Source organism: Stegostoma tigrinum, chromosome 13 (genome assembly GCF_030684315.1).
Source record: "Stegostoma tigrinum isolate sSteTig4 chromosome 13, sSteTig4.hap1, whole genome shotgun sequence".
NCBI classification, from domain to species: domain Eukaryota; kingdom Metazoa; phylum Chordata; class Chondrichthyes; order Orectolobiformes; family Stegostomatidae; genus Stegostoma; species Stegostoma tigrinum.
The window spans coordinates 72019225-72046799 of record NC_081366.1 but is presented as its reverse complement, the minus strand read 5'-3'; the positions used below and the strand labels follow the sequence as shown (position 1 = coordinate 72046799).

The 27575-nt window shown below is 43.6% G+C and overlaps 1 protein-coding gene and 1 non-coding gene across 5 annotated transcripts in view; one reads left to right on the top strand and one right to left on the bottom strand.

Annotated features, from left to right (window-relative positions):
• LOC125458564 (sodium-dependent phosphate transport protein 2A-like) overlaps positions 1–27575 on the top strand; it is a 50422-nt gene that overhangs the window by 5298 nt on the left and 17549 nt on the right. The window contains exons 2-8 of one of the 4 annotated variants that reach the window (XM_059650778.1): positions 140–320; positions 11012–11209; positions 15014–15142; positions 19535–19678; positions 23408–23519; positions 24905–25100; positions 27223–27318. In XM_059650778.1, coding sequence (XP_059506761.1) covers positions 170–320; positions 11012–11209; positions 15014–15142; positions 19535–19678; positions 23408–23519; positions 24905–25100; positions 27223–27318 — 1026 coding nt within the window. In that variant the 5' untranslated portion in view covers positions 140–169. Of the gene's footprint in view, positions 1–124; positions 321–11011; positions 11210–15013; positions 15143–19534; positions 19679–23407; positions 23520–24904; positions 25101–27222; positions 27319–27575 lie in introns of all 4 variants that reach the window. The other 3 variants (XM_059650777.1, XM_048543965.2, XM_048543964.2) reach the window with 3 other exon arrangements.
• trnas-uga (transfer RNA serine (anticodon UGA)) lies at positions 5088–5169 on the bottom strand. Its single transcript has one exon. It is a non-coding gene; the product is annotated as a tRNA-Ser (tRNA).

Below are 27575 nucleotides of genomic sequence, written 5' to 3'. Positions count from 1 at the left end.
GATTGGGATGTCTGGTTGATGCGGACAATTTGGACTGAAGGGTCTGTTTCTGAGCAGTATAACTTTTGATTCTATGATTTCGTAAGTTTTTCCCTTGCAGATTGTGCACTGGCATATGTTGCAGTTGTTCCTTTTCCAGGTAGACATTGGGAAGTTTCTAAGACAATACATGTCGTCCTCTACTGTGCAGCTTCGGAGCATGATGGCATCACATCTCGGAGCCAGCCCAGCCAGTTCCAGGAGAGTGCATTGTGGGCCTCTCTCCCTTCCAAGTGGAGGCGCTCCTGATTCTCCCCGGCTGCCATGTGCCATCATCAACGGTACTTTTACAGGTTCCCATAGTCAATGAGGTCCCTTTTCTTTCTTCTGCAACATTCATAAGCACCATCTATGACATGATACTTTCAGTATGATCGTACGTATCTAAAGTGTGTCAGAATATGCAGTAGTGTAAACAAAGTTAAGTTTCTGAAAGAATGGAATAAAAGGACCATGGTTGAAAGAACTAAGCAGAGCCTGTGAATCAACATTGATATAATGTGTTATTTGGGCAAACTGCTTGTTTCTGAGCTGTAAGATGCCGTGCAATTTATATACAAATGCAAAGGTCTTGCATGTACTGTCAGTCACACACAATGCGTGCTTCCAGTTCAACGTGTCACACATACACACAAAAAAAAGAGACAGAATGCCAGAATGCCAGAATTTCATGCTGCTTGTGCTGATCTCACCTCATTCCAAGGCCAAATGGCTCTCGTTAACTAGAAATGGCACGGTGGCTCTGTGGTTAGCACTGCTGTCTCACAGCAACAGAGACACATGTTCAATTCCAACTTTGAGTGACTGTCTGTGTGGGGTTTGCATATGCTCCCTGTGTCTCTGCGGATTTCTGCCAGTTGCTCCGGTTTCTTCCCATAGACCAAAGATGCGCAGTTTAGGTGGATTGGCAATGCTAAATTGCCCATCGTATTTAGGGATGTGTAGGTTAGGTGCATTAGCCCATGGGAAATGCAGGGCTATGGGCTAGGTCTGTGTGGTATGCTCTTTGGAGGGTGAGCGTGGTCTTGTTGGGCTGAGTGGCCTGTTCCCAGACTGTAGGGATTCTATGATAAAAAATTGTTAAGTTAATTTGATTGATGTCAGTTGAAAAGGAGTAATACATTCTAACTTTCTAACTCTTGGTCTCAGGGCATTCAGATTACAGCACTTTAATCAATATCTATGTCTATTTTTTAAACAAGAGTTTCTACCTCTAACATCCTCCAGGGCAGTGAGTTACAGATCCCTCTGAGTCAAAAACATTCCCAACTTCTCTTCAATCCTTCCACCAATTTCTTGAAATTTATCCTAGTTATTGACCTCCCTGCAGAGAGAAATTATTTCTTCCTGTCCACTGTATCTAGGACCCTATAATTTTAGGCACCCTGACTAAACTTCCCCTCAGCCTTCATTGCTACAAGGAAAGTATCTCTTGTCCAATACAACATTCTCGTAAAGCTTGTCTCCACTGCAGCCATAATGACAGTAGTGAAATGACCAGAAAACTATGCACTGCTCTCACTTAACTAGTATTTTATGGAGTTCCAGAAAATTTTCTGTGTATTTGTAATTTGGCAAACTAAGGAAAATATTTGTTTCACGAAAGTCCTTTAAGGAAGGAAACTGCTATCCTTATCTGGTCTGGACTACATTTGACTCCAGATCCACAGTAATGTAGTTAACTCTTGACTGCCCTCTGGGCAGTTAGGGATGGGTAATAAATGGTGCTTACCACTTGCCGACTACCGTTAGGGATCTGCCAATATACAGTACAAAGTCACTCTGTCACTCTTCAATCCTCAATATCCTACCACTTGTTATGTCTATGATTGCAATGCCTGATTCACCTCAGGTTGAATTCCTCTTGCCAATTTCCAACACACCCAACCAGTCCCTTGATATCTTCATGCAGTCTGCAGAACGGTTATGGTTGTAAATAAACATTCATTGCAGCCAGATCTAACGTCATGCTGACAGATCCGTCAGGCACACAGGGTAGAACAATTACAGGTAAGGTGTATGATGTAAATACTATGAAAGTCATCATGCAAGAAAGTAGTTCAGAGACAGTGGGAACTGCAGATGCTGGAGAATCTGAGATAACAAGGCATAGAGTTGGATGAACACAGCAGGCCAAGCAGCATCAGAGGAGCAGGAAAGCTGATGTTTCGGGCCTAGACCCTTCTACAGAAATGGGGGAGGGGAAGGGGATTCTGAAATAAATAGGGAGAGAGAGGGAGGCGGATAGTAGATGGACAGAGGAGAAGATGAGTGGAGAAGAGACAGACCGGTCAAAGAGGCAGGGTTGGAGCCAGTAAAGATGAGTGTAGGTGGAGAGTTAGGGAGGAGATAGGTCAGCCCAGGGAGGGCGGACAGGCCAAGGGGGTGGGATGAGGTTAGTAGGTAGGAGATGGGGGTGGGCCTTGAAGTGGGAGGAAGGAAAGGTTAGGCAGGCGGGGACGAGCTGGGCTGGTTTTGAGATGCAGTAAGGGGAGGGGAGATTTTGAAGCTTGTGAAGTCCACATTGATACCATTGAGCTGCAGGGTTCCCAAGCGGAATATGAGTTGCTGTTCCTGCAACCTTCAGATGACATCATTGTGGCACTGCATGAGGCCCAGGATGGACATGTCGTCTGCGGAATGGGAGGGGGAGTTGAAATAGTTCGCGACTGGAAGGTGCAGTTACTTAGTGCAAACCAAGCGTAAGTGTCCTGCAAAGCAGTCCCCAAGCCTCCACTTGGTTTCCTTAATGTAGAGGAGGCCACAACAGGAACAGTGGATGCAGTATACCTGCATGGGCCCAAACTATGCCTGCTTCTTTGTAGGTTATGTGGAACAATCCCTCTTCCATACCTACTCTGGCCCAAAACCCACCTCTTCCTCCGTTACATTGCTGATTATATGCTGACTGTATCGGAGCCACCTCGTGCTCCCACAGGGAGCTCGAACAGTTTATCCACTTCACCAACACCCTCTACCCCAACCTAAAGTTCACCTGGACGATCTCCGATGCCTCTCTCTCCTTCTTGGACCTCTCTGTCTCCATCTCTGGCAACCACCTCGAAACCGATATCCATTTCAAGCCCACCGACTCCCACAGCTACCTAGAATACACCGCCTTCGACCCACCTTCCTGCAAAAGTGCCATCCCCTATTCCCAATTCCTTTGCCTCTGCCGCATTTGCTCCCAGGATGAGGCATTCCACTCCCGTACATCTCAGATGTCCTCATTTTTCAAGGACCGCAACTCCCCTCCACCCCAGTGGTCGAGAACACCCTCGACAGTGTCTCCCGCACTTCTGCAACTCATCCCTCACACTCTCACCCCACAATAAAAACAAAAACAGAATCCCCCTCATCCTCACATACCACCCCACCAACCTCCAAATCCAACGCATCATACTCCAACACGTCTGCCATCTGTAATCTGACCCCACCACCAAAGACATTTTTCCCTCCCCACCTTTATCCGCCTTCTGGAGGGACCACTCTCTCCATGACTCCCTTGTCCACTCCACACTCCCCTCCAGCCCCACCACACCCTGGCACTTTTCCCTGCAACCGCAGGAAGTGGTACACCTGCCCCCACACCTCCTCCCTCATCACCATCCCAGGCCCCAAGATGACTTTCCACATCAAGCAGATGTTCACCTGCACATCTGCTAATGTGGTATACTGCATCGACTGTTCCCGTTGTGGCCTCCAGGGAAACCAAGCGGAGGCTTGGAGACGGCTTTGCAGAACACATATGCTTGATTCGCACTAAACAACTGCCCCTCCCAGTCATGAACCATTTCAATTCCCCCTCCCATTCCGCAGACAACATGTCCATCCTGGGCCTCCTGCAGTGCCACAATGATGCCACCCGAAGGTTGCAAGAACAGCAACTCATATTCCACTTGGGAACCCTGCAGCCCAATGGTATCAATGTGGACTTCACAAGCTTCAAATTCTCATCTCCCCCTTCTGCATCCCAAAACCCCAACCTGTTCTTCCTCTCACCTATCCCCTCCTCCAACCTCAAGCCCCACCCCCATCTCCTCCCTACTAATCTCATCCTGCCCCCTTGACCTGTCCATCCTTCCTGGACTGACCTATCTCCTCCCTAACTCCCCATCTACACTCACCTTTATTGGCTCCATCCCCACCTCTTTGACCAGTCTGTCTCCTCTCCACCTATCTTCTCCTCTATCCATCTACTATCTGCCTCCCCCTACTCCCTATTTGTTTCAGAACCCCCTTCTCCTCCCCCATTTCTGAAGAAGGTTCTAAGCTTGAAACGTCAGCCTTCCTGCTCCTCTGATGCTGCTTCTCCTGCTGTGTTCATCCAGCTCTACACCTTGTTATCTCTCGCAAGAAAGTACGTCTGGGTTTGGGAGATCAGTTTTTTCATGGCAAGAAGCTGAATCATTTGCATTCAAGTGTATTGCTAAAAACAAAACCAACAGCTGGCACAGATGGGGAGAGAGAGCTTGAAGATTGTGTTAAATGTATGGACATCTAATAACAGTTTGGTTCAATCAAGTTGACAGATAAGAGATGGTTTGTGACTTCTTGCCATGAGGACTGCAGGAAAAGAACATCAGGGTCAACATAACTGTCACATAGACACTGATGTGTTATACATATCCAGATCTTCACACACCAGTAAAAAATGGCTCAACATGGTGAGACATAAATGAAGCCCTCAGTTGTCAAATTAAGACCTTCTTTTTCAGAGTAGATTCCCTACAGTGTGGAAGCAGGCCCTTTGGCCTAACAAGGCCACATTGCAGCTTGAAGCATCCCACCCAGACCCATCTCCCTATAACCCTCACACCCCTGAACACTACAAGCAATTCAGCATGGCTAATCCACCTAGCCTGCACATCTTTGGACTGTGGGAGGAAACCAGAACACCTGGAGGAAACCCATGTAGATACGGGGAGAATGTGCAAACTCCACACAGGCAGTTGCCTGAGGCTGGAATCGAACCTGGGTCCCTGGCGCTGTGAGGCTGCAGTGCTAACCACTGAACCACCATGCCACCCTTAAACAGGGTGCAGAAACACAGTCGGCAGGATTTGAACCTGTGCCGGGAGACCCCAATGGATTTCAAATCCATCACCTTAACCACTCGGCCAAAACTACAGATCACTGGCATCATGATGGCATCATAGTTGTGCCAAGTGGCAAGACTACATTGAGATTTCATTGTACTGACATAAATGAGGACCAAACATTCGAGCTCACAAATGACAAAGTAAAGCCAATCATCACAGCCAGAACAACCCTAAAGCTTGGGCTCTCAAAAGAGATTTGCAAAGTATCCCAGCAACCTAAGCAGAGATCATCAGATACCATTTCTGCCACCTCCAGCAAGATGCCACAATCAGAAACGTATTACCCTCCCCTCCCTTGACCACCTTCCACAGGGACCATTCCCTCCAGGACACGCTGGTCCACACTTCCTTCATTCTCAACATCCCCCACAGCCCTACACACCTTCCCCTGTAACCAGCAAAGGTGTAACACCTGCCCATTTACCTCCTCTCTCCCATGATCCAAGGGCCAAAGCAACACTTCACCTGCACTTCCTAGAATCTAATCTACTGCATTCTCTGCTCACAATGAGGTCTCCTCTACCTGAAGAAATGAAGCTCACTCTGGGTGACTGTTTCATAGAACATCTATGTTCTGCTCACAAAAAAGACCCTGAGCTACCTGTTGCCTGCCACTTCAACACGCCACCCTGTTCCCTGGCCAACGTCCCTGTCTGCAGTCTTCCAGCAAATCTTAGCACAAGCTGGAGGAACAATACCTCATTTTCCACTTTGGGACCCTGCAGCCCTCTAGACTCGATATTAAGTTCAATAATTTTCGGGCCTCAGCTCTCCCATATCCCGGCCCCAACCCCATACACCAGGCCTTGTTACCACATAGCCTGCCATTATACTACCTGTTGCTCATCACTAACAGCCCCCATTGACAACTATTCATCCTCCCAGCCAGATCATTATCAACTTCTTTGTCTCTCCAACTGTTCTTCTCTTTCTTTGGGCTCTATCTTATCATTTACTCCCTACCCCACCCCCCCTCCCTATTTTCTGCATATAAACTGAAGTTTTCCCAGCTACCATCAATTCTGAGGAAGGGTCACCGGACCCAAAATGTTAACTCTGATTTTTTTCTTCACAGATGCTGAGCTTTTCCAGCAACTTCTGTCTTTGTTCCAGCAAACTAAGACATTGGTGATAGAATACATCTCAGCTGAGTAGAAAGATATGTTCACAGGGTTAAAATGCTTTCAAGGTGAATATCATCTCAAAATAGCTGACAGTAAAAAAAAACAATTCAGGATCTGCCAAAGAAAGTTCTGACTAACTTCAATCTAGCCAGGAAGATCAGATAAGAAATGGAAAAGAAGGGAGTGATCAAGAAAATGACAAATCTTAATGAATGTATTAATAACAGTAACAGCGAAACGTCCTGTGAAGCAGAGAGTATGCACTGACTGAAAAGTTCAGAAAGGATTCCATGACCCCATTCTAACTATGAAAAGAATTTTGCCACATCTTGCAAATGCAAAAATCTTTACCATCCTTTTGATGTGAAGGATGATCTCGAGTAGGTGAAGTTAGATGAAAGCAACAGCTTTGTAGCTACATTCTGAATGACCTTCGTGAGACACAGAGGTTGTGCATCCTGTTTGGTGTTTTAGTTGATCCAGAAGACTATCAATGCAGACAACATGAGATAGTTAGAGCTCATCCCAAATAATGAGCTCCAGTGGATGATCTGCCAGTTTATAGATATAGATACACAAGGGAAGAAGCCATTACTGACCATGATCAAAATCTAATGTGACTGCTTGACAGAACTTGCCTAGTGAACTGGAGGTTGAGCAAGAAAAAAAGACAATGAAAGATATTTGAAGTCAAAGACATGGACCATGTGCTGATAATAGAAGTTTATTGCCCAGATCCTGAAAAGGTGAGAACCGCTGCAGCAATGCAGCGACAAACTGTTGCAAAAGTAGTGCAACAACTTGTCGGATTAATCAAGTATTCTGCAAATTTCTTGACCAAACTGCCATCAGAGTGTGAAGTATCACACCAACTCATGACCAAAGATATGCAATGTATTGGGGCATGGTACAAGAATCACCATTTACTAAAATTAGGCAACTCATGATGGCAGCAATAATGCTGAACTACTACAATGTAAATGACACAGTCCCTCTGCAACATGTCATCTGAGAGACATGATTTTATTAATACCTACAGTGCCGGTCCAATGCATCTGCAAAGAAATTTACTCTTGTCACAGAGGTAGCATCTGGATGTGACATAAAAGCAAGGGGAAAAGGCGGTGCATGTTGCAGCCATACTGTTGAGAGCAGAACCCCTGACGAAGAGAATGGAGGATACTATAAGGGAGTGTGAAGTCGTCCACCTTCAGTGTGAAGCAACAACATGCCATAATCTGGAAGCCAACCTGCGAGAGGCACTGAATTTAACAGGCCAGTACCTTGCTCAGATCAAGCAAACTATCCAACAAGACACAAATCTCCAGCTGCTTTAGGAAATAGTGGTAAAAGAATGCGTGAGGCCATCAAGATGACACTTCTTGCTGCAAGGACTTATTGGACGGTTACAGATGATGGTGTAGACGTGCCCAAGATGGTGCATTGTACAAAGGAAATTAAGTCAGTGGAGGAGTTAGCGGGAGAGCTGCTAAGACCCATCCATGCAAACCCTAAAAAATTGATTCAAATCTGAGGAAGGCAACAGATGTGTTCATCTGGCCAAACAAAAGCAACAGAATCAAGGGTCACATGAGCCAGCATAGTGTGTCTAATAGGTACCAAACTAGGCAAACTAGATGGCCACTAATGCCTCATGAATGACACATGCGTGAGGATGGATATAGTTCTTCATACTCACAGGAGCTCATTATCTGGTCATCATAGGTTTCTATTCTGAATACTGTGAGATAGAATTCAAGGACTTACCACTGGGATTGTCAAATGCCCAATTTCAATTTTTAATTCAATTTTTATGGAATTGTCATGAGTGACAATGACCCTGATTTCATGAGTGTAGGATCCAGTTGCTTAATGGAAGGTTTGAAACTTTAACAGAAATGTCATCCCCATCCCCAGTCAAATGAAAAGGATGAGATGACAGTAGATGTCACCAGAGGAGCCACTGAGAAACCAAATTAAGACCACACAAAAATACACAAAGCACTCCTCAAGCATGGAGAAACATGTATACTGCGGGCACGGAAAGTCGTCCAATACAAAGATTAATGTCACATTACATAAAAATGACTTCTCTGATAGTGAAAAGACTACTGAAGCCTAAACTAGTAAAAGGTGAGGGTGAAAAAAAGAATCCAGTTGAAATGGTAGAGTTCTTTCTCGATGAGCCTGCTGAAACCATTACTGGAGTTGAGAATTGGTGATCCAGTCAGGCGAAAAACATTTAGCAATCTCAACAAAACCAACACACGAGCAACTTGGAACCGACACGAAGCAGTTGATTATATCCAATGGGCATGATTATTAGTCATTTCTGGGATATGGATTTCTCTGGTTTGTTAGCATTTATTGCCTGTCTCTAGCTATCCCTGAAATCAAAGGCTTACAGGCCATTTCAGAGAGCAGTTGAGAGTCAATGCATTGCTGTGGATCTGGAGTTATATGTCGGCCAGATCAGGTGGGGATGCAAGATTTTTATTCCTGTAGGGCATTGGTGAGCCAGATGGGCTTTAATGATAATTGGCAATTCTATCATGGTAATCAATAGGTTCTTAATTTCAGGCTTTTTCCTTTATTGAATTCAAATTCCAACATCTGCTATGGCAGTATTCAAATCCGTATCTCTGGAGCATTTGCTGAGTTTCCAATCAGTAGTCTAGCAATAATTCTACTAGGGCAACACTTCCCCTGAGCAACCAAGTGTATCATCGTAACCTCAGGTGGAAACACCCAGCTGCAGAAACAGTATTTGAAATGCAGGAAGCTGACGACGCAGCTGTGAACACACTCGTTACACAGATCATTCATTCAACCTTCAGACCAGATGGCCATAGTGATCCAACTACAGAAATTGACCAATTACAGCTACCACAGGAACCAACAAAAGGCACTCACTGTTCTAATGCATTGTTTCACTTCTTCATCAGTTTCTGCATTTACACAATCTTCAAATTATGCTGGTCTCTTTTATGTTATTTACAGCCAATTACAATGTACACAACATTAAGAGACCAATATAATTTGAAGATTGTGTAAATGCAGAGACTGATGAAGAAATGAATAATGCATTGGAACAGTAATGTAAATAGTTGCCAACTCGTATAACTAAATATGAATGAGATAATGCATGCCTTTTCTTTTCTTTTTGTTTGGAATGTTTGGATTGAAATTCAATCCCATACAAATGTCTTTCTTCATCTGCGGTATTATTGCAACATTTACTAGGAGGTGCACAGACTGTAGGTAGACATTTTCAGCCTCACTTTTTTACAATATAATTGCTTTAAGAGGTGAATGTTGTCCTTTCTTTTAAACAGAGAGAGGCGATGAGCATTCTGCTTCAAGCCAATAAAGTAAACAGCTTGTGAGGTCTTGGGGCTTTTCTTACATTTGAAACAATAGAAGCAGCATGAATGGGTGGGTTCAAGCTTTGACAGAGCCAGTGTTTTACTTTTAGCTTTCAGTAGCTATTCAGGTTGTTAAAGCTGTTACAAATCTTTGCTAAAGCTAAATGCTGGTGTTCCCTTTCTGCTGTGAAAATTCCACATGTGGCAATCTATTTTACTGAATATGCCTTTGACAAGGGTGTGCTTATGGGATGTTCCTACATTTGAAAGGGCAGTATATTCTTTGTTGAGTATTTTGACAGAGGTAAAGTTAAGCCAATTTGAGTCACCATCAACTTACAGATTGGGCAGCACTGTTATGAAGAATTGAGTTTATTTGCGTTAATAGTCAGGAGTAGTATTCCTTGCAAATTTTCCTTTCTCAATAAAGGGAAAGGATAAAGTATAAAGGATAAAGAAGTATTTTTCATGTCATCAGAACTTTGTGGTGTGCTTATTTACTTTTCTGCAGAATGGCATCTACTTGCAAATCCCAGACACCCTGGTGTAATTTACAATCAATGAATTGCTCAGACTTGTGAAGTGTAATCCCCACTGTAATTTGGGAAACACAGTGAGCAATGTGTGCCCTTCAATCTCCCATAAATAGCAGAGTGATTAAAAACCAGCAGTTGGTTTTGTTGATGTTGACTGAGGGACATATATAGGTAGGATACTGAAATAACTCCACGAAGGCTGGTATGCTGTCACCAAGTCACCCTTTGTTTGTATGTGCATAGTACATGACACTGACCCAGCTATCTCAGAGCAAGCTCCTGGAGTGAACAGAACCTCTGACACTCCTGTTTACATCTGTCAGCCAAGGATCCCTGATTGGACCAGGTTAGCAGCTCCAAGCAGGAACTCATTCTGTGAGGTTCACCTCACTCCAATCACTCCACATACCGGTGAGAAAACATCTTGCCCTTCTTTGAAGTAGGGCCAGGGCAACTTTTATGTTTGTCCAAAAATGCCAGTTGGGCCCTTGTTTGAATGTCTCATCTGAAAGATGGAGTCAAATCTCAGTACAGAGCAAGTTTTCTGGCTTAACTAAACAGTGGATATTGATGGATCATGGGTGGGAAGTTTTGCTTAGTTTTGTACATTATTAATGTGCATCTCCCCAGTTGGAAATTGCTGCAATACTTTCAGGGAGTACGGGTCAGGATGTTGTGAGCTCTAATTTTTTGACCGACGTTCTTGAACATGTGAAAAGTCCAGGCATTAGAAACCAGCAGATTCCCAGTCAGTACCAGTTCAAACACTGCATCATGCCAGGCTAGGAATCATGCCAAATAATATCAAATTCAACAATTGTCAATGTGTTCTTCTAATGTGGCAGGGATGAATGGTGTCGCTGGTACTAAACCGTACCATCTGCCTGCAGTGGGAGGGGTCCCACACTCGGATCATGGGTACCTTTGCCCTGGGTCAACAGTCAACCTGGTGGACAACATGGACAAGTTTGAGATTGACACACATTCAGCTATGGCCTGGGCTTTCTCCAAGCTGGACAATTCCAATGTGCCTCAATGGAAAGGTAAGGTCCTGGACTTTCAACTCAAATTATCTCAGGGCAGTGTAGCTCCTGAACTGAAGTTCTGGCATGGGAGTACAGACTGCAGAAAGCCAACAGTGATGGTGTATTAATGGTCACTTAATCAGAAAATTGAGAATATAGTGGAAACTGTTTTTGAATATAGAAGAAAGAGTTAAGTGCAGGCTTTGAAGAATGCTAAATGAGAGAGGGAAGACAAAAGGGGAGAGGAAAAATGAGAGGCAGTTCAATTGTTTTACCAACTGGTATTTTTATAGCAATTGAATGCATTAAAAAGGACCAAGTCACTTCACAACAGGTGTTAACAAAGAAACTTTAGATGCACTACATACTCAGAAAGAATATTTCCCTTGGCTGGACTGAAATGCAAAGGAATTTCTTCACACAGACTGATAAATCTTTGGAATCATTTACCCAAGACAGCTGTGAATGCTCAATCATTGAATACATTCATATCATAGATTATTAGATTTCTAGTTACTAATGGCATCTATCAAAATGGGGATAGCATAGGAAAATGGCATTGGGTAAATGGCCATCCATCGCCTTCCGTTGCATAGCAGGCTCAAGGGGCCGAATGGCCTACTCTTTCTCCTATGTTTCAAAGAAATATTAGAGTTTAAGCAATCACTTGTGGATACTGGAAGTCTAACATACTGAGATATTAGGCCAGGTATCAGAGGTTTGGTTAAAGGGTTTAAGGAACATCTTAAAAAGAAAGAGAATGAGGCAGATAGATGGAAGCAATTCCAGATCTTAGGGCCTTACAGTCAAACGTAGAGGAATGAAAACCAGAGACATGTGAGGAATTAACATGTCGATTATCCTCCTTCATAAAAGTATAGCTTACAGTTGGCTCAATATCGCCATACTAAGACATCTCATTAGCATCTACAGTTCTTGTGGAAATGGTGCTGCTGGTGGAGTGGCATTCCTGAAGGCTGGTATCCCAGTACTAATCACCATTTATTTACATGTGCAGAATACAATTCATGTACACAGCTAGCACAGTGAACAGAACTTCCGACAATCCTGTTTATTCTGTCAGCTAGGGCTCCCTGTTTGAACCAAACTAACAGCCCCAATCAGGGAACTCATATTCTATGAGATCCACCTGGCTGGCCTTGCTCCAATCACTACAGGTAGTGTCCCCACTTTCAAGTCAGGAGGTCTAAGCACAAGTTCGATTCATGGATGTTTTGGCCAAGAGTGGTGACTTCTTGTCGAGCTGAAGCAGGTGGATTTTTGGATTTCAAGTCCTTCCAACACACCAGCAAGTGACAGAATTTTCTCCTCAGTCAGACCCTGTGAGTGTTGTCACACAACAACCCTTGTATGTTCTACACACATCTTCTTATCCTGGCTATAATCCATGATGAGCAAATCTTCACTTCAAGGAACTGCATATCATCATCTATAGTTGGTAGAACAATTATCCATGATTGATTGCCACCTATCATCATCCCCTCTCTAGATAACAAAGTATAGAGCTGGATGAACACAGTAGGCCAAGCAGCATCTTAGGAGCAGAAAAGCTGATGTTTCGGGCCTAGACCCTTCACCAGAAATGAGGTGGGGGAGAGGGTTCTGAAATAAATGGGGAGAGAGGGGGAGGTGGATCGAAGATGGATAGAGGAGAAGATAGGTGGAAAGGAGACAGACAAGTGAAAGAGGCGGGGATGGAGCCAGTAGAGGTGAGTATAAGTGGGGAGGTAGGGAGGGGATAGGTCAGTCCAGGGAGGACGGACAGGTCAAGGTGGCAGGGTGAATTTGTAGGTAAGAAATGGGGGTGCGGCTTGAGGTGGGAGAACGGGATAGGTGAGAGGAAGAAGAGGTTGAGGAGGCAGGGACGAACTGGGCTGGTTTTAGGATGCGATAGGGGGAGGGGAGATTTTAAAGCTTGTGAAGTCCACATTGATGCCATTGGGCTTTAGGATTCCCAAGCAGAATATAAGTTGCTGTTCCTGTAACCTTCAGGTGGCATCATTATGGCACTGCAGGAGGCCGAGGAATGGGAGGGGGAGTTGAAATGATTCGCGACTGGGAGGTATAGTTGTTTGTTGCGAACATCATCCCCTCCCTATGCTGTTTTGCTACTTTAACCACTCTCCACACGTTCAGTCTTTGTAGAAATCTTTTCAATCATCTCCCAATGCCCCAGATCTGTCCAGGCTGTTCAGGGTGTGCTTGGGAGAACAATCAAGGAAAGGAGGGAACTGCAGAAACACATCAAAAGCTCAAATAAGTTAATGAAGGCTAGCTAATGAGCTATTGACAGATCTTCAAATGCAAGGAGAGCTTTTTAATATTTATGAATCCTCAATCAACATCATTGTTATTAGATTTGTACATACGGATGAGATGTCTTAGCATGGTAATTGTGAGTTTGGATTTATGATTTTTTAAAAAATCAATCTTGAGATGTGAAATGTTGCTGCCAGGACTGTCTTTAATGCTGCTAATGGATCTTCCTGCACAATTTGAAACGATTGAATAGGTTGCTGGGTCTCGTCAGAGTGTATTTAAGTGGCAAATCATGTTAGCATGACATCGCACAATTGTCAGACACACAAAGGGTAGCAAATGTCCTCCTCTACAGAAAAATGCTGAAACATTCGAGCTTTTACGACAAATCCAAAAGTCATTCAATCTGGGATAACAAAGTGTGGGGCTGGATGAACACAGCAGGCTAAGCAGCATCTTAGGAGCACAAAAGCTGACGTTTCGGGCCTAGACCCTTCATCAAAAAAGGGGGATGGGGAGAGGATTCTGAAATAAATAGGGAGAGAGGGGAAGGCGGACTGAAGATAGGTAAAGGAGAAGATAGGTGGAGAGGACAGTATGGGTGAGGAGGTAGGGAGGGGATAGGTCAGTCTGGGAAGGATGGACAGGTCAAGGGGGCGGGATGAGATTAGTAGGTAGGAAATGGGGGTGCACCTTGAGGTGGGAGGAGGGAATAGGTGAGAGGAAGAACAGGCTAAGCAGGCGGAGATGAGCTGGGCTGGTTTTGGGATGCAGTGGGGGGAGGGGAGACTTTGAAGCTGGTGAAGTCCACATTGATACCAATGGGCTGCAGGGTTCCCAAGCGAAATATGAGTTGCTGTACCTGCAATCTACGGGTGGCATCATTATGGCACTGCAGGAGGCCCAGGATTGACATGTCATCTAAGGAATGGTAGGGGGAGTTGAAATGGTTCGCAACTGGCAGGCGCAGTTGTTTACTGCGAATCGAGCGTAGTCAGTCAGTCTGGATCCAGATTTCATGTTTACTGATTTTCTTCAAAGCTGAATTTAGATTCTCATAACTGCTGTGACAGGATTTCAGTTCATATTGTCAAGATGTATAGTCACAGAGTTTGTGGGTTAGTAACCAGTGAGAGAAACTAGCCGGATTTGGAAACGACCATATTGGTCATGTGGCCATTAAATACACAAGACAAATTGGAACCGAATGTCTCATTCACACATTTTCCCGAGTTTCCTTCCAGGTCATGCAGTCAATCAGGTTAGATGTTCAAGAACTTAAGAATTAATGGCTTGGTCAAACAAAGCAATCAGTGAGACCTGGTACCTAAGTATAAATAGCAAAATGAGAATGATATCGGCTGCATTCAGGTTCAACAGCTGGAAGTATTAGATCTGATGAAATTGTTACTCTGTCTTCAGTTTCTCCTTTGGCAATACACAAATATGCTCAAGAAGCTGACATGAAATACTGAAACTGGCTAGTTAAGTAAGCTCTCACCACAACTGACAAGAAACTGAGAAATCTCTTTGTTTTTCCAGAGCTGGGTGCAAAGGGGAAAGTGAAATTCATTCTGTGCTCCATGATGAAGATACTGCTGCTATTTAGCTTTCTCTACATGTTCGTGTGCTCCCTTGACGTCCTCAGTGCAGCTTTCCAACTTGCTGGAGGTACTGAACTCTTCATTCTATACTCTTCAACAAACATCTTCGTTCCAGCTGCAATCAAATATTATGGTTGACCAAGTCAAGATGGTCATTGGTGATAATCATTACCGAAGCACATTAAACAGGCTGGAAATAACAAAACAGTTTCATAAGGTAGATACAGAGAAGTTACTTCCATCAGAAAGTTAGATAGTTTCGTAGAATCTCTACAGTGTGGAAGCACACCATTCTGCACATCAACCCTCTGAAGAGTGGACAACCCAGACTCACCCTCCCCCCATTACCCTTTCCCTGGATTTCCCGTGGCTAATCTACCTCACCTTCACATCTCTGGACACTGTGGGCAATTTAGCATGGTCAATCCACCCTAATCTGCACATCTTTGGACTGTGGGAGGAAACTGGAACATTTGAAAGAAACCCACGCAAGTCACCCGAGGCTGGAATCAAATTCAGGTCCCTGGCACTGTAAGGCTGCAGTGCTAACCCTGAGCTTCCATGCCACCTGTATTGTTGGGTATGAAGTAAGCCAATCATAAATGGAGTCATAGACCTGTACAGCATGGAAACAGGCCCTTCAGTCCAAACCTTTCATGCCAAGCAGATATCCTCAATTAATTTAACAAGCATTGTTTCATAAGAAGTATAAAAGGAAACAAGCACTCTATTCTCCAAAAGGCCAAACAATGCTGGCTCAAGTGAAGCTGCCAATCACAAAATTTATGTTTGAAGTGATATTGAGAACTTTGGAACTATGGTTGACAATGAGACAAAGAGCACCTTTAATTCAGTGAAATGACAGAGCAGGTTGGAGGACTGAATGGCTTACTCCTACCTCAATTGATCCCTGGATTAGTGTTTGTTCATCTTTTCAACATGGTCTCAAAGCAAGGAATGATGGGGTGTAAGTTGTTTCTATTCTTTCACGGGGTGTGGGCTTTACCGGCCAGACCAGCACTTATCACCCAACTCCGAACTGGCCTGGAGAAACTGGTGGCGAGCTCTCTTCTACAACTGTGCTAGGCAGACGCACAGTACTAGCAGTATCAGAGGAGCAGGAAAGCTGGCGTTTTGGGTCGAGACCGTTCTTCAGAAGAAGGGTCTCGACTTGAAAGGTCAGCTTTCCTGCTGCTCTGATGCTGCTTGGTCTGCTATGTTCATCCAGCTTTACACCGTTTTATCTCAGATTCTCCAGTATCGGCAGTTCCTACTATCTCTCCAGACCCACAGTGCTGTTAGGAATGGAGTTTCAGGGTTTGAACTCACTGATAGTGAGTGAACAACACTATAGCTCCATGTCAGGATGGTGAGTGGATGGAAGGTGAACATTTTAAATGATGATCTTGCAATATATCTGCTGCCCGTGCTACTCTAGAAGCTAGATATTGTCTATTTAGAAGATGCTGCTGAAGGAGCTGAGCGAATTGCTTCAATGCATCATACAAATGGTGCATACTGCTGCAGCCATGTTTTGGTGGTGTTTAAAGTGATGGATGTGGTGCCAAGTTCCTCGAGTGCTGTTGAAGCTGCATGGATTCAGGCAACTGGGGAATATCCCATCACACTCTTGACTTGTGCCTTGGAGGCACTGGGCAGTCTTTGGTGGAGTCAAGAGGTGAGCTGTTCATCACAGGATCTGACCTGCTCTTGCAGAGATTGTTGCTTTATGGCTGGTCCATTTCAGTTTCTAGTCAATTGTAACACACGTTTGGGTATTCAGTAATTGTAATGCCATTGAATCAAGAGGCAATGGCGAGGTTCTCACTTGTTAGAGATGGTCACTGCCTGGCATTTGAGTGATGTGTATGTTACCTGCCACTCATCAGCCCAAGCATGAACATTGCCCAAGCTTTGCTGCATTTGGACACAAGCTGCTTCAGTATCTGAGGAGTCACAAATGGCGCTGTACATTGTGCAATCAGAAACAACATCTCCACTTCTGACCTTATGATGGAAGGGAGGTTATTGATGAAGCAATTATAGATGATTGAACCCCAGGGTGTTACCCAGAGGAAGTCCTTGAAGTGATACCCCAGATAGGAGATGAATAACCTCCAACAACCACAACTATGTTCCTTTGAAAATTTGACTCCAATCAGCAGAGAGGTTTCCCTATTCCAATTGATTCTAATTTTGCCAGGGCTCCTTGATGTCGGACCCAGTAAGGTATGGCCTTGATACCAAGGGCTCTCACGCTCTCCTCATGTCTAAAATTCAACTCTTTTGGTTGTGTCTGAACAAAGGCTGTAAATAAGGTCAGGAGCTGAGTGGCTCTGTCAGAACCCAATCTGGGTGTCACTGAGCAGGTTATTGCTGAGCACATGCTCCTTGATTACACTGTTTATGACACCTTCCATCACTTTACCAATGATTGAGGCTGTACTGGTAGGGCAGTAATTGGCTGGGTTGGAATTGTCCTACTTTTTGTTTATAGGACATACCTGGGCAATCTTCCACAATGCTGGGTGGATGCCAGTCTTGTAACTGTACTGGGAAAGCTTGGCCAGGGAAGCAGCAAGTTCTGGAGCACAAGTCCTCAGCACTATTTCGGGAATGTTGTCAGGGCCCATAGCCTTTGCAGTATCCAATGCCTTCAGTCATATCTTGATGCCACCAGTGAAGTGAATAAAACTGGCTGTATCTGTAATGTAGAGGGCATCTGGAGGAGGCTGACATAGATCATCCACTCAGTACTTCTGGATGAAGATGGATGACAATGCTTCAGCCTTGTCCTTTGCACTGATGTGCTGCACCCATCCTCCCACCCCATCATTAAGGAAAGGGATATCAGTGAAGCCTTCACCTCCAGTTAGTGCCCAACACCATTCCCTGCTATATGCGGTAGGACTGCAGAGCACAGATCTGATCCAGTGGCTATGGGATAATTTAGCGTCTGGATCCTGCAAATAATTCTATATTATTGACGCCTCATTTGTCAGTATACTGATATTGCTCATGGCATGCTATCCTGCACTCCCTAGAGAACCAGAGTTGATCTCCTGCTCTGATGGTAATGATAGAGTGGGGAATATGCCAGACCATACTGAGCTTACAGCTGATGGGCCACAGCATCTCTTGGCATTCAGGTTTAAGTTGCTAGACCAGTTTGGAAGCCATCCCATTTCTCATAGTAGTGGTGCCACACAACATATTTGAAGTTTTCCTCAATGTGAACATGGGGCTTTGAATCCAGAGTAGTCAATAACACCAATCATGTCATACACAGCTGCATCTACAGCAGGTAGATTGATGAGAATGAGGTCAAGTAAGTATTGACCCCATTCTGTGTGATTTGATGAAACCTATTCCTGATTTGTTGTTTATGTTAAACCTAGTACAGAGCTAGTTAAATTCTGCTCAAAGGCAACAAAATTTACAAATCTATCCCATTCCAATCAATGTGGTTGCTCACAGGCTTCAGAACATTAATGCAAATTGATTGTTCCAGCAATTGAAGGAACAGGGAGGGAAAGAAAGCTTTTGTGTGAAAATGATAATTTGTAGAATAGTTGAGCAAAGCAGTTGTAAACAGTTTCTTCTTTTCTATAACAATGCGGATTCCAAACAATTGTGAGAATCTATGATGCATTACTGTGAAATCCTAATTCAATGCTCAAAGTATGATCAAATAGGATAATAACGTATAGAGCTGGATGAACACAGCAGGCTAGGCAGCATCAAAGAAGCAGGACAGCTGACGTTTCGGGTCTGGAACCTTCTTCAGAAATGTCAGTTTTCCTGCTCCTCTGATGCTGTCTTGCCCGCTGTGTTCATCGAGCTCTACATCTCGTTATCTCAGATTCTCCAGCATCGGCAGTTCCTACTATCTCTGATCAAATAGGATTCCTGGATATCTCCATTAGAGGGCATGGTCCTTTGAGACTTTGCCCAATCTCAAAGTGGGCAAGACCAATCCATATGAAAAGGCCACAGATCCCTCCTCCCAAAGTGATAATGGGGAATCAGAATGAATCCATGTCAATCAGAAAAACCAAAGGATTATTCATGAACTAGGAATGAACATGTTTATTAATAATGTCTTTACCCTACCAAAAATAAACAATCTCATTTGGGATATTAAAATACCTTCCCATTTTATCCAGCTGCCCATGATGACTGCCACAGTGAGCCTAAATAATTTACAGCAGCCCAAAAGCATAGACAGCACTGAGTACAATTTGCATTGGGAAAATGCCAGAACGTGCACCTTTATTTTTACACCAACATCACTTTTCATAAGCAAAGCATCCAGAGATAATTTGAATTTGTACAGCAGGATCTAAGGAACCAAAACTGACATGTCCATGTTCCTACTTCTCATTAACCAGCATTAACATGACTGATACATGTCTGAATATCTTGTTGAGTTTATGCTCATGAAGTTTCTGTCTTTCAGGCAAGGTGGCTGGTGACATTTTTAAAGACAACGCAATCCTGTCTAATCCCGTGGCTGGGCTTGTGGTGGGAATCTTGGTCACTGTCTTGGTGCAAAGTTCAAGTACATCAACATCCATCATTGTCAGCATGGTGTCATCAGGATGTAAGTAAACCCATCCCATCTACAGGAAGGTCAAGCCAAACCAAGACATAAAGGCAGGAGGAGAGAAATAGAGACCTCAATACTCACCTTAAATCACTACCATTTGTGAAAAGCATGGATAAAAATCCAGCACATCTGGATCATGAATGGTGATTTCACTGACCCTATTATTCGGAGAACATTGGAGAAAGAGCTATCTGAACACACACATGTATTTTCACGTAATATACTAATTTTCAGAGATGATCTGAGAACAGAATTTTTTGTTTCATTTTCACCTTTTTGTAATTCTTAATTTTCACTTGGCACAGTGGCTCAGTGGTTAGCATTGCTGCCTCATGACACCAGGGACCTGGGTTTGATGCCAGCCTCGAGTTACTGTCTGTGTGGAGTTTATGTATCTCACCGTGTCTGATTGGATTTCCTTTGGCTGCTTTGGCTTCCTCCCACCGTTCAAAGACATGCAGGCGAGGTGGATGCCCAGGCTAAATTGCTCATAGAGTTGAGGAATGCGCACATTAGGGAATAAAGTAGGATGTTCTTTGGAGGGTTAGTCTAGACTTGATGGGCCAAGTGGCCTCTTTCTAGTCTGTAGAGATTCTATGACTTGAAAGGATACGGATGACATTTATCTCGGGTATTTTAATCAAGTCTATAACTCATTAGAAGCAACAGCTTGTGTCAGCTTTTAAATATAGGGGCAATGAATGTTTAGGGAAGACTAAAGCTATCATCTGAGCTTTCCACCACAAATTCTCTACCATTGTCACAAATATTACCGAGGGCTACCCCTTTGTAGTCTTGGTGTCTTCTTTAAGTGTCAGATGAGATATCAATGCCGTATCCTCACAAGATCATCTACTAACACTTGGGTAACATCACCTGTGTCTGACTCCGCCTAAATCCACCAATGTCTTTGCTGCCTCCGGACACAATTGTTCTTTTGCTCTCATTCCACCTCTCCCATTCTTCACCCTTAATGTATTTCAGGTCGTCCATTGATCTATCTCCATTTCATATTTTAGACGGTGACTGGTCAGCCTCCCTTCTATTGGGATGTATCACTGATGTTTAAATCCTTTTGTGTTTGCTTTTTATAAATTTGCAGCCTCCTAGCTGCTCAACCCTTAACCCAACAAATTCTCTGGTCAGAAATTGAGGCTGCCTAGAAGGGGCAAAATAAAATCAGGTGGGTGTTGGATCAATGCCCATCACTTATTCTGCCCACTGGCTGGGCAATTTTCCTGCACTTCATCAACTGACACCTTAAGTGACAATTATTGATCACCTCAGGACCAACTCCACTACTACTGGTATTATATCACATACATTATGGTCTGACACACCATGTGTCAACAATTGCAGGTTAGGGAGACAGTGCTTGAAAACCTTCTGTTTAAAAGAGACACCCCTGTATCTCTTCACCACTGATTGCATGACACTGTTCCTCCTACCCATGACTCCCTCTCATCAAGGCATGTCTGTCAGACTATGAATGTAACTTGATTTCCAGCTCTATAGATAGTAGGAACTGCAGATGCTGGAGAATCTGAGTTAACAAGGTGTAGATCTGGATGAACACAGCAGGCCAAGCAGGATCAGAGGAGCAGGAAAGCTGACATTTCAGGCCTAGACCCTTCTTCATTTCTGAAACGTCAGCTTTCCTGCTCCCGTGATGCTGTGTGGCCTTCTGTATTCATCCAGCTCTACACCTTGTTATCCTTGATCTCCAGCTCCTTTTGCTGCTCATCATTGAGGACAGACTGCAGTCCCATTGATGACCACTACTCCCAGTGGAACTGTTGATGTGGAAGCCCCAGCCCTGGTAGCTTTTGGAGTTGGGATTCCTTCCACAAGTATGAGGATGATGTGACCTTAGGTAGTTTACTGCCTGATAACCGTAAAATCTGGTCATGGCTTTCCCAGACAGGGGCAGAGCCATCCCAACTTTTCAGATGGAGCACGAGGTCACAGCCTTCAATTAAAATCCAGCCGCTGTTCCTCTGACTTATATTATATACATTCTCACCCTCTCAATGGTCTCAGCCATTGAGGCTACCGATTCTAGAATTATCAACCTGAACTGACTGTATTAATTCAATTTCCAACCCCCCTCCCCGACCACCTTGAAGACCATTATTTAAACACATCTCTTTCAACAAGCTTTTGGTAAGTCCTTCTTTGGCATGTTTTCCACTTTCCCTGATACTTTTTTCTCCAACTTACACTAGGTTTTTGTTTACCTATTTTTCACTTCTCTGAGGAGATCACTTGCTCTTTGGGCTTTGGTAGGAAATGTGTCTATTGCCTCTAGGCATGCAATTTACCTACATGGAAGCAACTAAGTACAAGCTGAAGGTTTTGGGCCAGGGTCTCAGATTACCTAGCTGACCTCAAATAGGTTTGAATTTCTGTTGAAATATCTTGCCATGCCTTAACCTTTGTCAGATTGTCCTGTGATGATCAGGGCCTTTGGCTTGACACTTTGCGAAAATACAGTCTTTCCACCACATGAGCTTGCACAGATTTCTTTACCTAAGATTTCTAAGGCACTGATGTGTTGTTTGTGCAGCTTTCACAAAAGTTTCTGTTGAAAAATTTGGATAAGTCCTCAAACACTTCCATTTGGAAGGGGGATATAAACTCCATTAACACATCAATGACTCTTGACTCATTAGCTCTGATGTATTGGGTTACAAATTCACCTTGGTCTTGAATGGATGAGAAAATCAGATAGAGTTTTAGAGCAGCTGCGGCCTCGCTCCTCCATGTTTCACTTCTGCTAAGATGAATTTCTATTCCACTCTATCCTTGGATGTCACTACAGTCGAGCTCCATACCGAAATCATTCTTCCCTTCCTCCTAAAATTTACCAGCTATTAAAATCTTAACCAGGCCTTACCCAACCACAACTTCTGGGATTACCTCATTATCACTGAAACCACGTTGCCACTGAGGGGACTGTGCTTGAAGAGAGAGAGAGAGAGAGAGAGCAGGTCAGACAACCAACACTGCAGAGTGGGATTTGTAAATTTACCTTTTCTCTTTCCAGCCCTTGGTGGTTTCTTGTGAGAGTGTGTCCTAGTTCTTCCATTGGGCTACTCAGTAAACATTAAATCACTGATGCCGAAGGAGTTGTGGGATGATAGCAGATGCACCCAATACGTAAAAAGGGGAAAAATCCATCCCAAACAGTCAACTCTAATGCTCTGTGTGTTACAACGTACACACTTTCCCCAGGCATCCAAAATCCATGAGAAATGAAAAAAAATCATAGATAGTTTCTGGAGCTAATCTGGATAAACTTAATCCAGATTTCTCATCCAAATCCTACGTCATCCAAATCAGCCAATGACACCAGTGGCCTTGATTATGGTGTCTGTAGCGGGCCTAGCCTTGCGCGATGTCAAATCCATCCCAACCAGAGACAGGTCTGGCCCACAACATGAGCTAGCAGCTTCTTTCAGGCAGCGATACTGTCAGAAAAGACCCACCTACCGTCTAATTCTGACTTTATATGACCTGACATTGTGAGACTTTGATAACTACCTCAAATAGATGATCTGATGATGGTCAGTATAAGTGAATATATATACCAACAGATAGGTCAGTCTTATTGCAATGGATCAGGAACACTTTATGATCATGTGCAATGTTGTGTGGCACAATCTACATCTGGAGTATACAGTAAACATGAACTCAACTTATACTTGCCTTCAATCTTTTCAGTACTAGGAGTGCGTTCTGCAATTCCTATCATCATGGGATCTAACATTGGAACCTCAGTAACCAACACCATTGTAGCCCTAATGCAAGCTGGAGACAGAAATGAATTCAAACGGTAAGATTGTCCAATAATTTATTTATAGAATCTACAGTGTGGAAGCAGGCCATTCGTCCCATTGAGTCCACACTAATACTCTGAAGAACATCCTTCTAGACACACACCCCCACTCTAACCCTGCATTTTCAATGGCTACTCCACCTAGACACTACGGCAATTTAGCATGGCCAATCCGCCTAACACTCACATCTTTGGGCTGTGGAAGGAAACAGAGCGCGGAGAGAAAATCCATGCACACACAGGGAGAATGAACAAACTTCATACAGACAATTTCCTCAGGGTGGAATTGAACTCGGGTCCCTGACACTATGAGTTACCAATGCTATTCGCTATTATGTTACAGCAACTAGAAACTTTTGAGATTGCGATTTTTTCAAAGCATCTGAGATCTGAGTATGAGCTTGCTTCCATGTGGGCCAATGAGTTCTGTCCTAGTCAGGATTAATAATTGAATCTCATATAACATTGCCCTCAGTATTCAGACTGCCAAGTGGTGTAGTGATCATATGAAAGGCCTTTAAACTTTCCATGGTACTAATCCAACAGATTGGGCCTGAGGATTGAATAGCAGGCATATCCACTATCAGACTTATTCTAGTTGTGTGCCGAGGTGCTGGATGTCAAACAGGCACTTGGAGATCAGAAATTAAATTAAGGATTTACGTATCTATGTCAATGGAACATGGATCAGATATCAACACCAGAATGTGGTTGAGGATTTGATAGTCGAGTGGTAAATTGGCCTATTGTAATATGAAAACCAGCACATGACCTTGAATATTTGGTAACAATATTGTCAACGGGTAAACCCATTACTTTTTCTTCCGCTCCCCCTACCTGTCCTGGGAATATGTGACAATAGACCCAAGAGTCCGGCCAGTTCTCCCAGCACATTTTACAAGGGGCCACCATTCAAAGCCAAGCATGAAGTTCCCATTTTCGCACTCGCAGTGTGAAACTGCATTCAAATGCACTTCAACAAGTGCATTCCATTAAGTCTCAGCTTAAAATTTGGCAGATCAGTGGATGCTTTAACTACTTGGGGGAACAGGGCCCATCCTGAATTTGTCTGTGACAAGTTCTGCCAGTCCCGTTTCCACCAGGCGTTACTGGGATACAAACAGCTCATGAAAAACTTGGTCAATCTCCCCCAATCCAGAAAACTGGAAGCAAGTTATCTCACCATCATCACAGCTCTTGTTGGGATCAGGACAGACATGAGAACTAGGCATGGGGTCTTGTAGGTCCATATAAAGCTCAGGTCATGTGCTTATCAATGAACTAACAGAGGATCATCTCCCCCTGACTCTGTGACCTGAGCTGCTCATGTAAGCTTTCTCTCAAGTCATTGCCACACCTTTTTTTTTCTCAATGTGTCACAGGGCCTTTGCAGGTGCAACAGTCCATGATTGCTTCAACTGGCTTTCTGTGCTGGTGCTGCTTCCGATCGAGGCAGCCAGTGGCTTCTTATATCGACTCACCAAGGTTGTGGTGGGCAGCTTTAAGATCCAGACAGGGAAGGATGCTCCAAACCTGCTTGGCATCATTACTGATCCATTCACCGACCACATTATTCAGGTACGGACAGCAGAATTTTAATGAGTGCCATCGACGCTGCCTCCTCGCTATCTGCCAATTTTTGACCCAGAACTCGTGGACTTGTGAGGTCAACTCTTCTCTTTCCTTAATGACTTGCCTGGTAGAGTAGACAGAAGAGCTAGCAGTGTCCTGTTTTCTGTTATACACAGGAATTTCATATCCCTATTTCCCCCACTGATCAAGAGGATTCAGTGTGTTACACATATAATGCAAATTGAACATAACAACGTGATGCAGTTTGATTCGTTTTAAACTGGTGGACACCTGGACGCAATGCGTAAGGTTCAAATGGATCAAAAAATACCATTGGGGAGAATGGTCCCTCTCCGCGCTGTGCATTCCATGTGATTCTATCCCACCAAAATATCCAAATACAGTTTAGATTTCTGTGCCTTATTCCAGTTAAGTGTCTTAGTAATATCATACAGTCATAGTTGTACAGCACGGAAACAGGGCCTTCAGTCCAACTCATCAATGCTGACCAAATATCCCATTCTGACCGAATCCCATTTGCCAGCATTTGGCCCATAGCCCTCTAAACGCTTCCTATTCATATACCCATCTAGATGCCCATTAAATGTTGCAATTGTACAGCCTCCACCACTTTCTCTGGCAGCTCGTTCCATACACGCATAACTTTCTGCATGAAAAAGTTGCCTCTCAGGTCCTTTGAAAGTCTTTCCCCTTTCTCCTTAGACTATGCCCTCTCGTTTTGGGCTTCCCCAATCTGCAAAAAAGACCTTGGCCATTCATCCTGCCCATGCCCCTCATGATTTTATAAACCTACATAAAACCACACCTCAAACTCTGACAGTCCAGGGAAAATAGCCCCAGTCTATTCAACCTCTCTGTGTAGCTCAAACCTTACCACCTTGGCAACATCCTTGTAAATATTTTCTGCACCCTCTCAAGTTAAACAACATCTTTCTGACAGCAGGGAAACCGGACTTGAATGCAATATTCCAAAAGTAGACTAACCAATGTCCTGTACAGCTGCAACCTGACCTTTACTGTATATTAATATGCTACCAAAGTAAAACTCACAATTACGTTCGCAAGTGATTTCAAGGTTCATAGCCTTTTGTTGAAAGTTTTTTTTAAAATTGCAAAGTGGAATGAGGAATCACTCAAACTTAATCAGTGTTGTACAATTGGTTCACTTTTTAAATTGCTAACAGCTCCTTTTAAAATGTCAATAGTTACATCACTAAAGACCTGCAGGGACCAAATATCATTCCTTCAGCTGTTCTGTTCAAATCAGAGTTTGTTTCATGCTGATCAAATCAGGAATTGACTTAAATTTCTGAGACACTGCTTTGATTCATTTTCCTGCTGTCATGATTCTATCACTGTTCAACATTTGAAAATTGCAAATGAATTAGCACTTGGATGACCTTTTAAAAAGTGTTCATTCGAGAAATAGCATTGGAAAATGTCTACTTGAAATATATGAGCTGTGTAATGCCATTGCTAAGCTATGTGTTTTTGTTCACCTGTGAATGCACACTTGCTCTTCATCATTTGAACTTAAATCCAGCATGTTGGTCTACCACTTCAGTAGACTGGAGTGAGATTTTAAGGAGGTGAAGGCTAAGTCAGGTCATCAAATGCAGTTGCCAGATAGAGATCCTTTGTTTCATAGAGTCATGGAAAGCCACAGCACAGAAGAAACATCCTTTTGGCCCATCGCATCTGTGCCAATCAAAAACAATCACCAAACTATTCTGACCCTGTTTTCCAGCATTAGGTCTACAGCCTTACATACCTTGACATTACAAATGCACATATAAATGCTTCTTCAATGTTATGAGGGTTTCTACCACGCATACAGGTAGTGAGTTCCAGATTCCCATTGCTCTCTGGCACACAGCTGAGAGCTACACTATGAGTGAAATCTCCTTTATATGATACTGTAAAGCATTGGAGATCACCTTAGCTTCACACAGAAACCTGAACCTCACTGTTGGCTAGGATATCCACCATCGGACTCTGTATTCTGTAACCACAGGCAATATCACGATAGGATGGGTTCTCAGTTCAATTGTGTGCTTGCGCAATCTATCTTGTTTCCTTTGGTTTTGATATTGTATCTTATTCTTAGCTTGATAAATCTGTCATCACTGCAATAGCGATTGGGGATGAAAGTTTTCGAAACAAGAGTCTCGTGAAGATTTGGTGCATCAAAAGGACTGTTCAAGTAAGAAAGCATCTCGGGCCTTCAGTAGTGTCAAGTATTGCTTCAGATTTATTTTGAGGTTGTGTGCACTGGGGGAGTGGTCATTGGGTTGCATAGATTAATCTAACTACCTGATGTACGGGATAATGTCCCACAGTTCCTTTAACATTGCTGGATCAGAATTATGGAATTCCATAACCAATAGCATTGTGCCACACAGACTGATGTGTTTCAAGCTGGGGGTTGGCTACTAAGTTCACATCAAGTCAAGTAAGGAA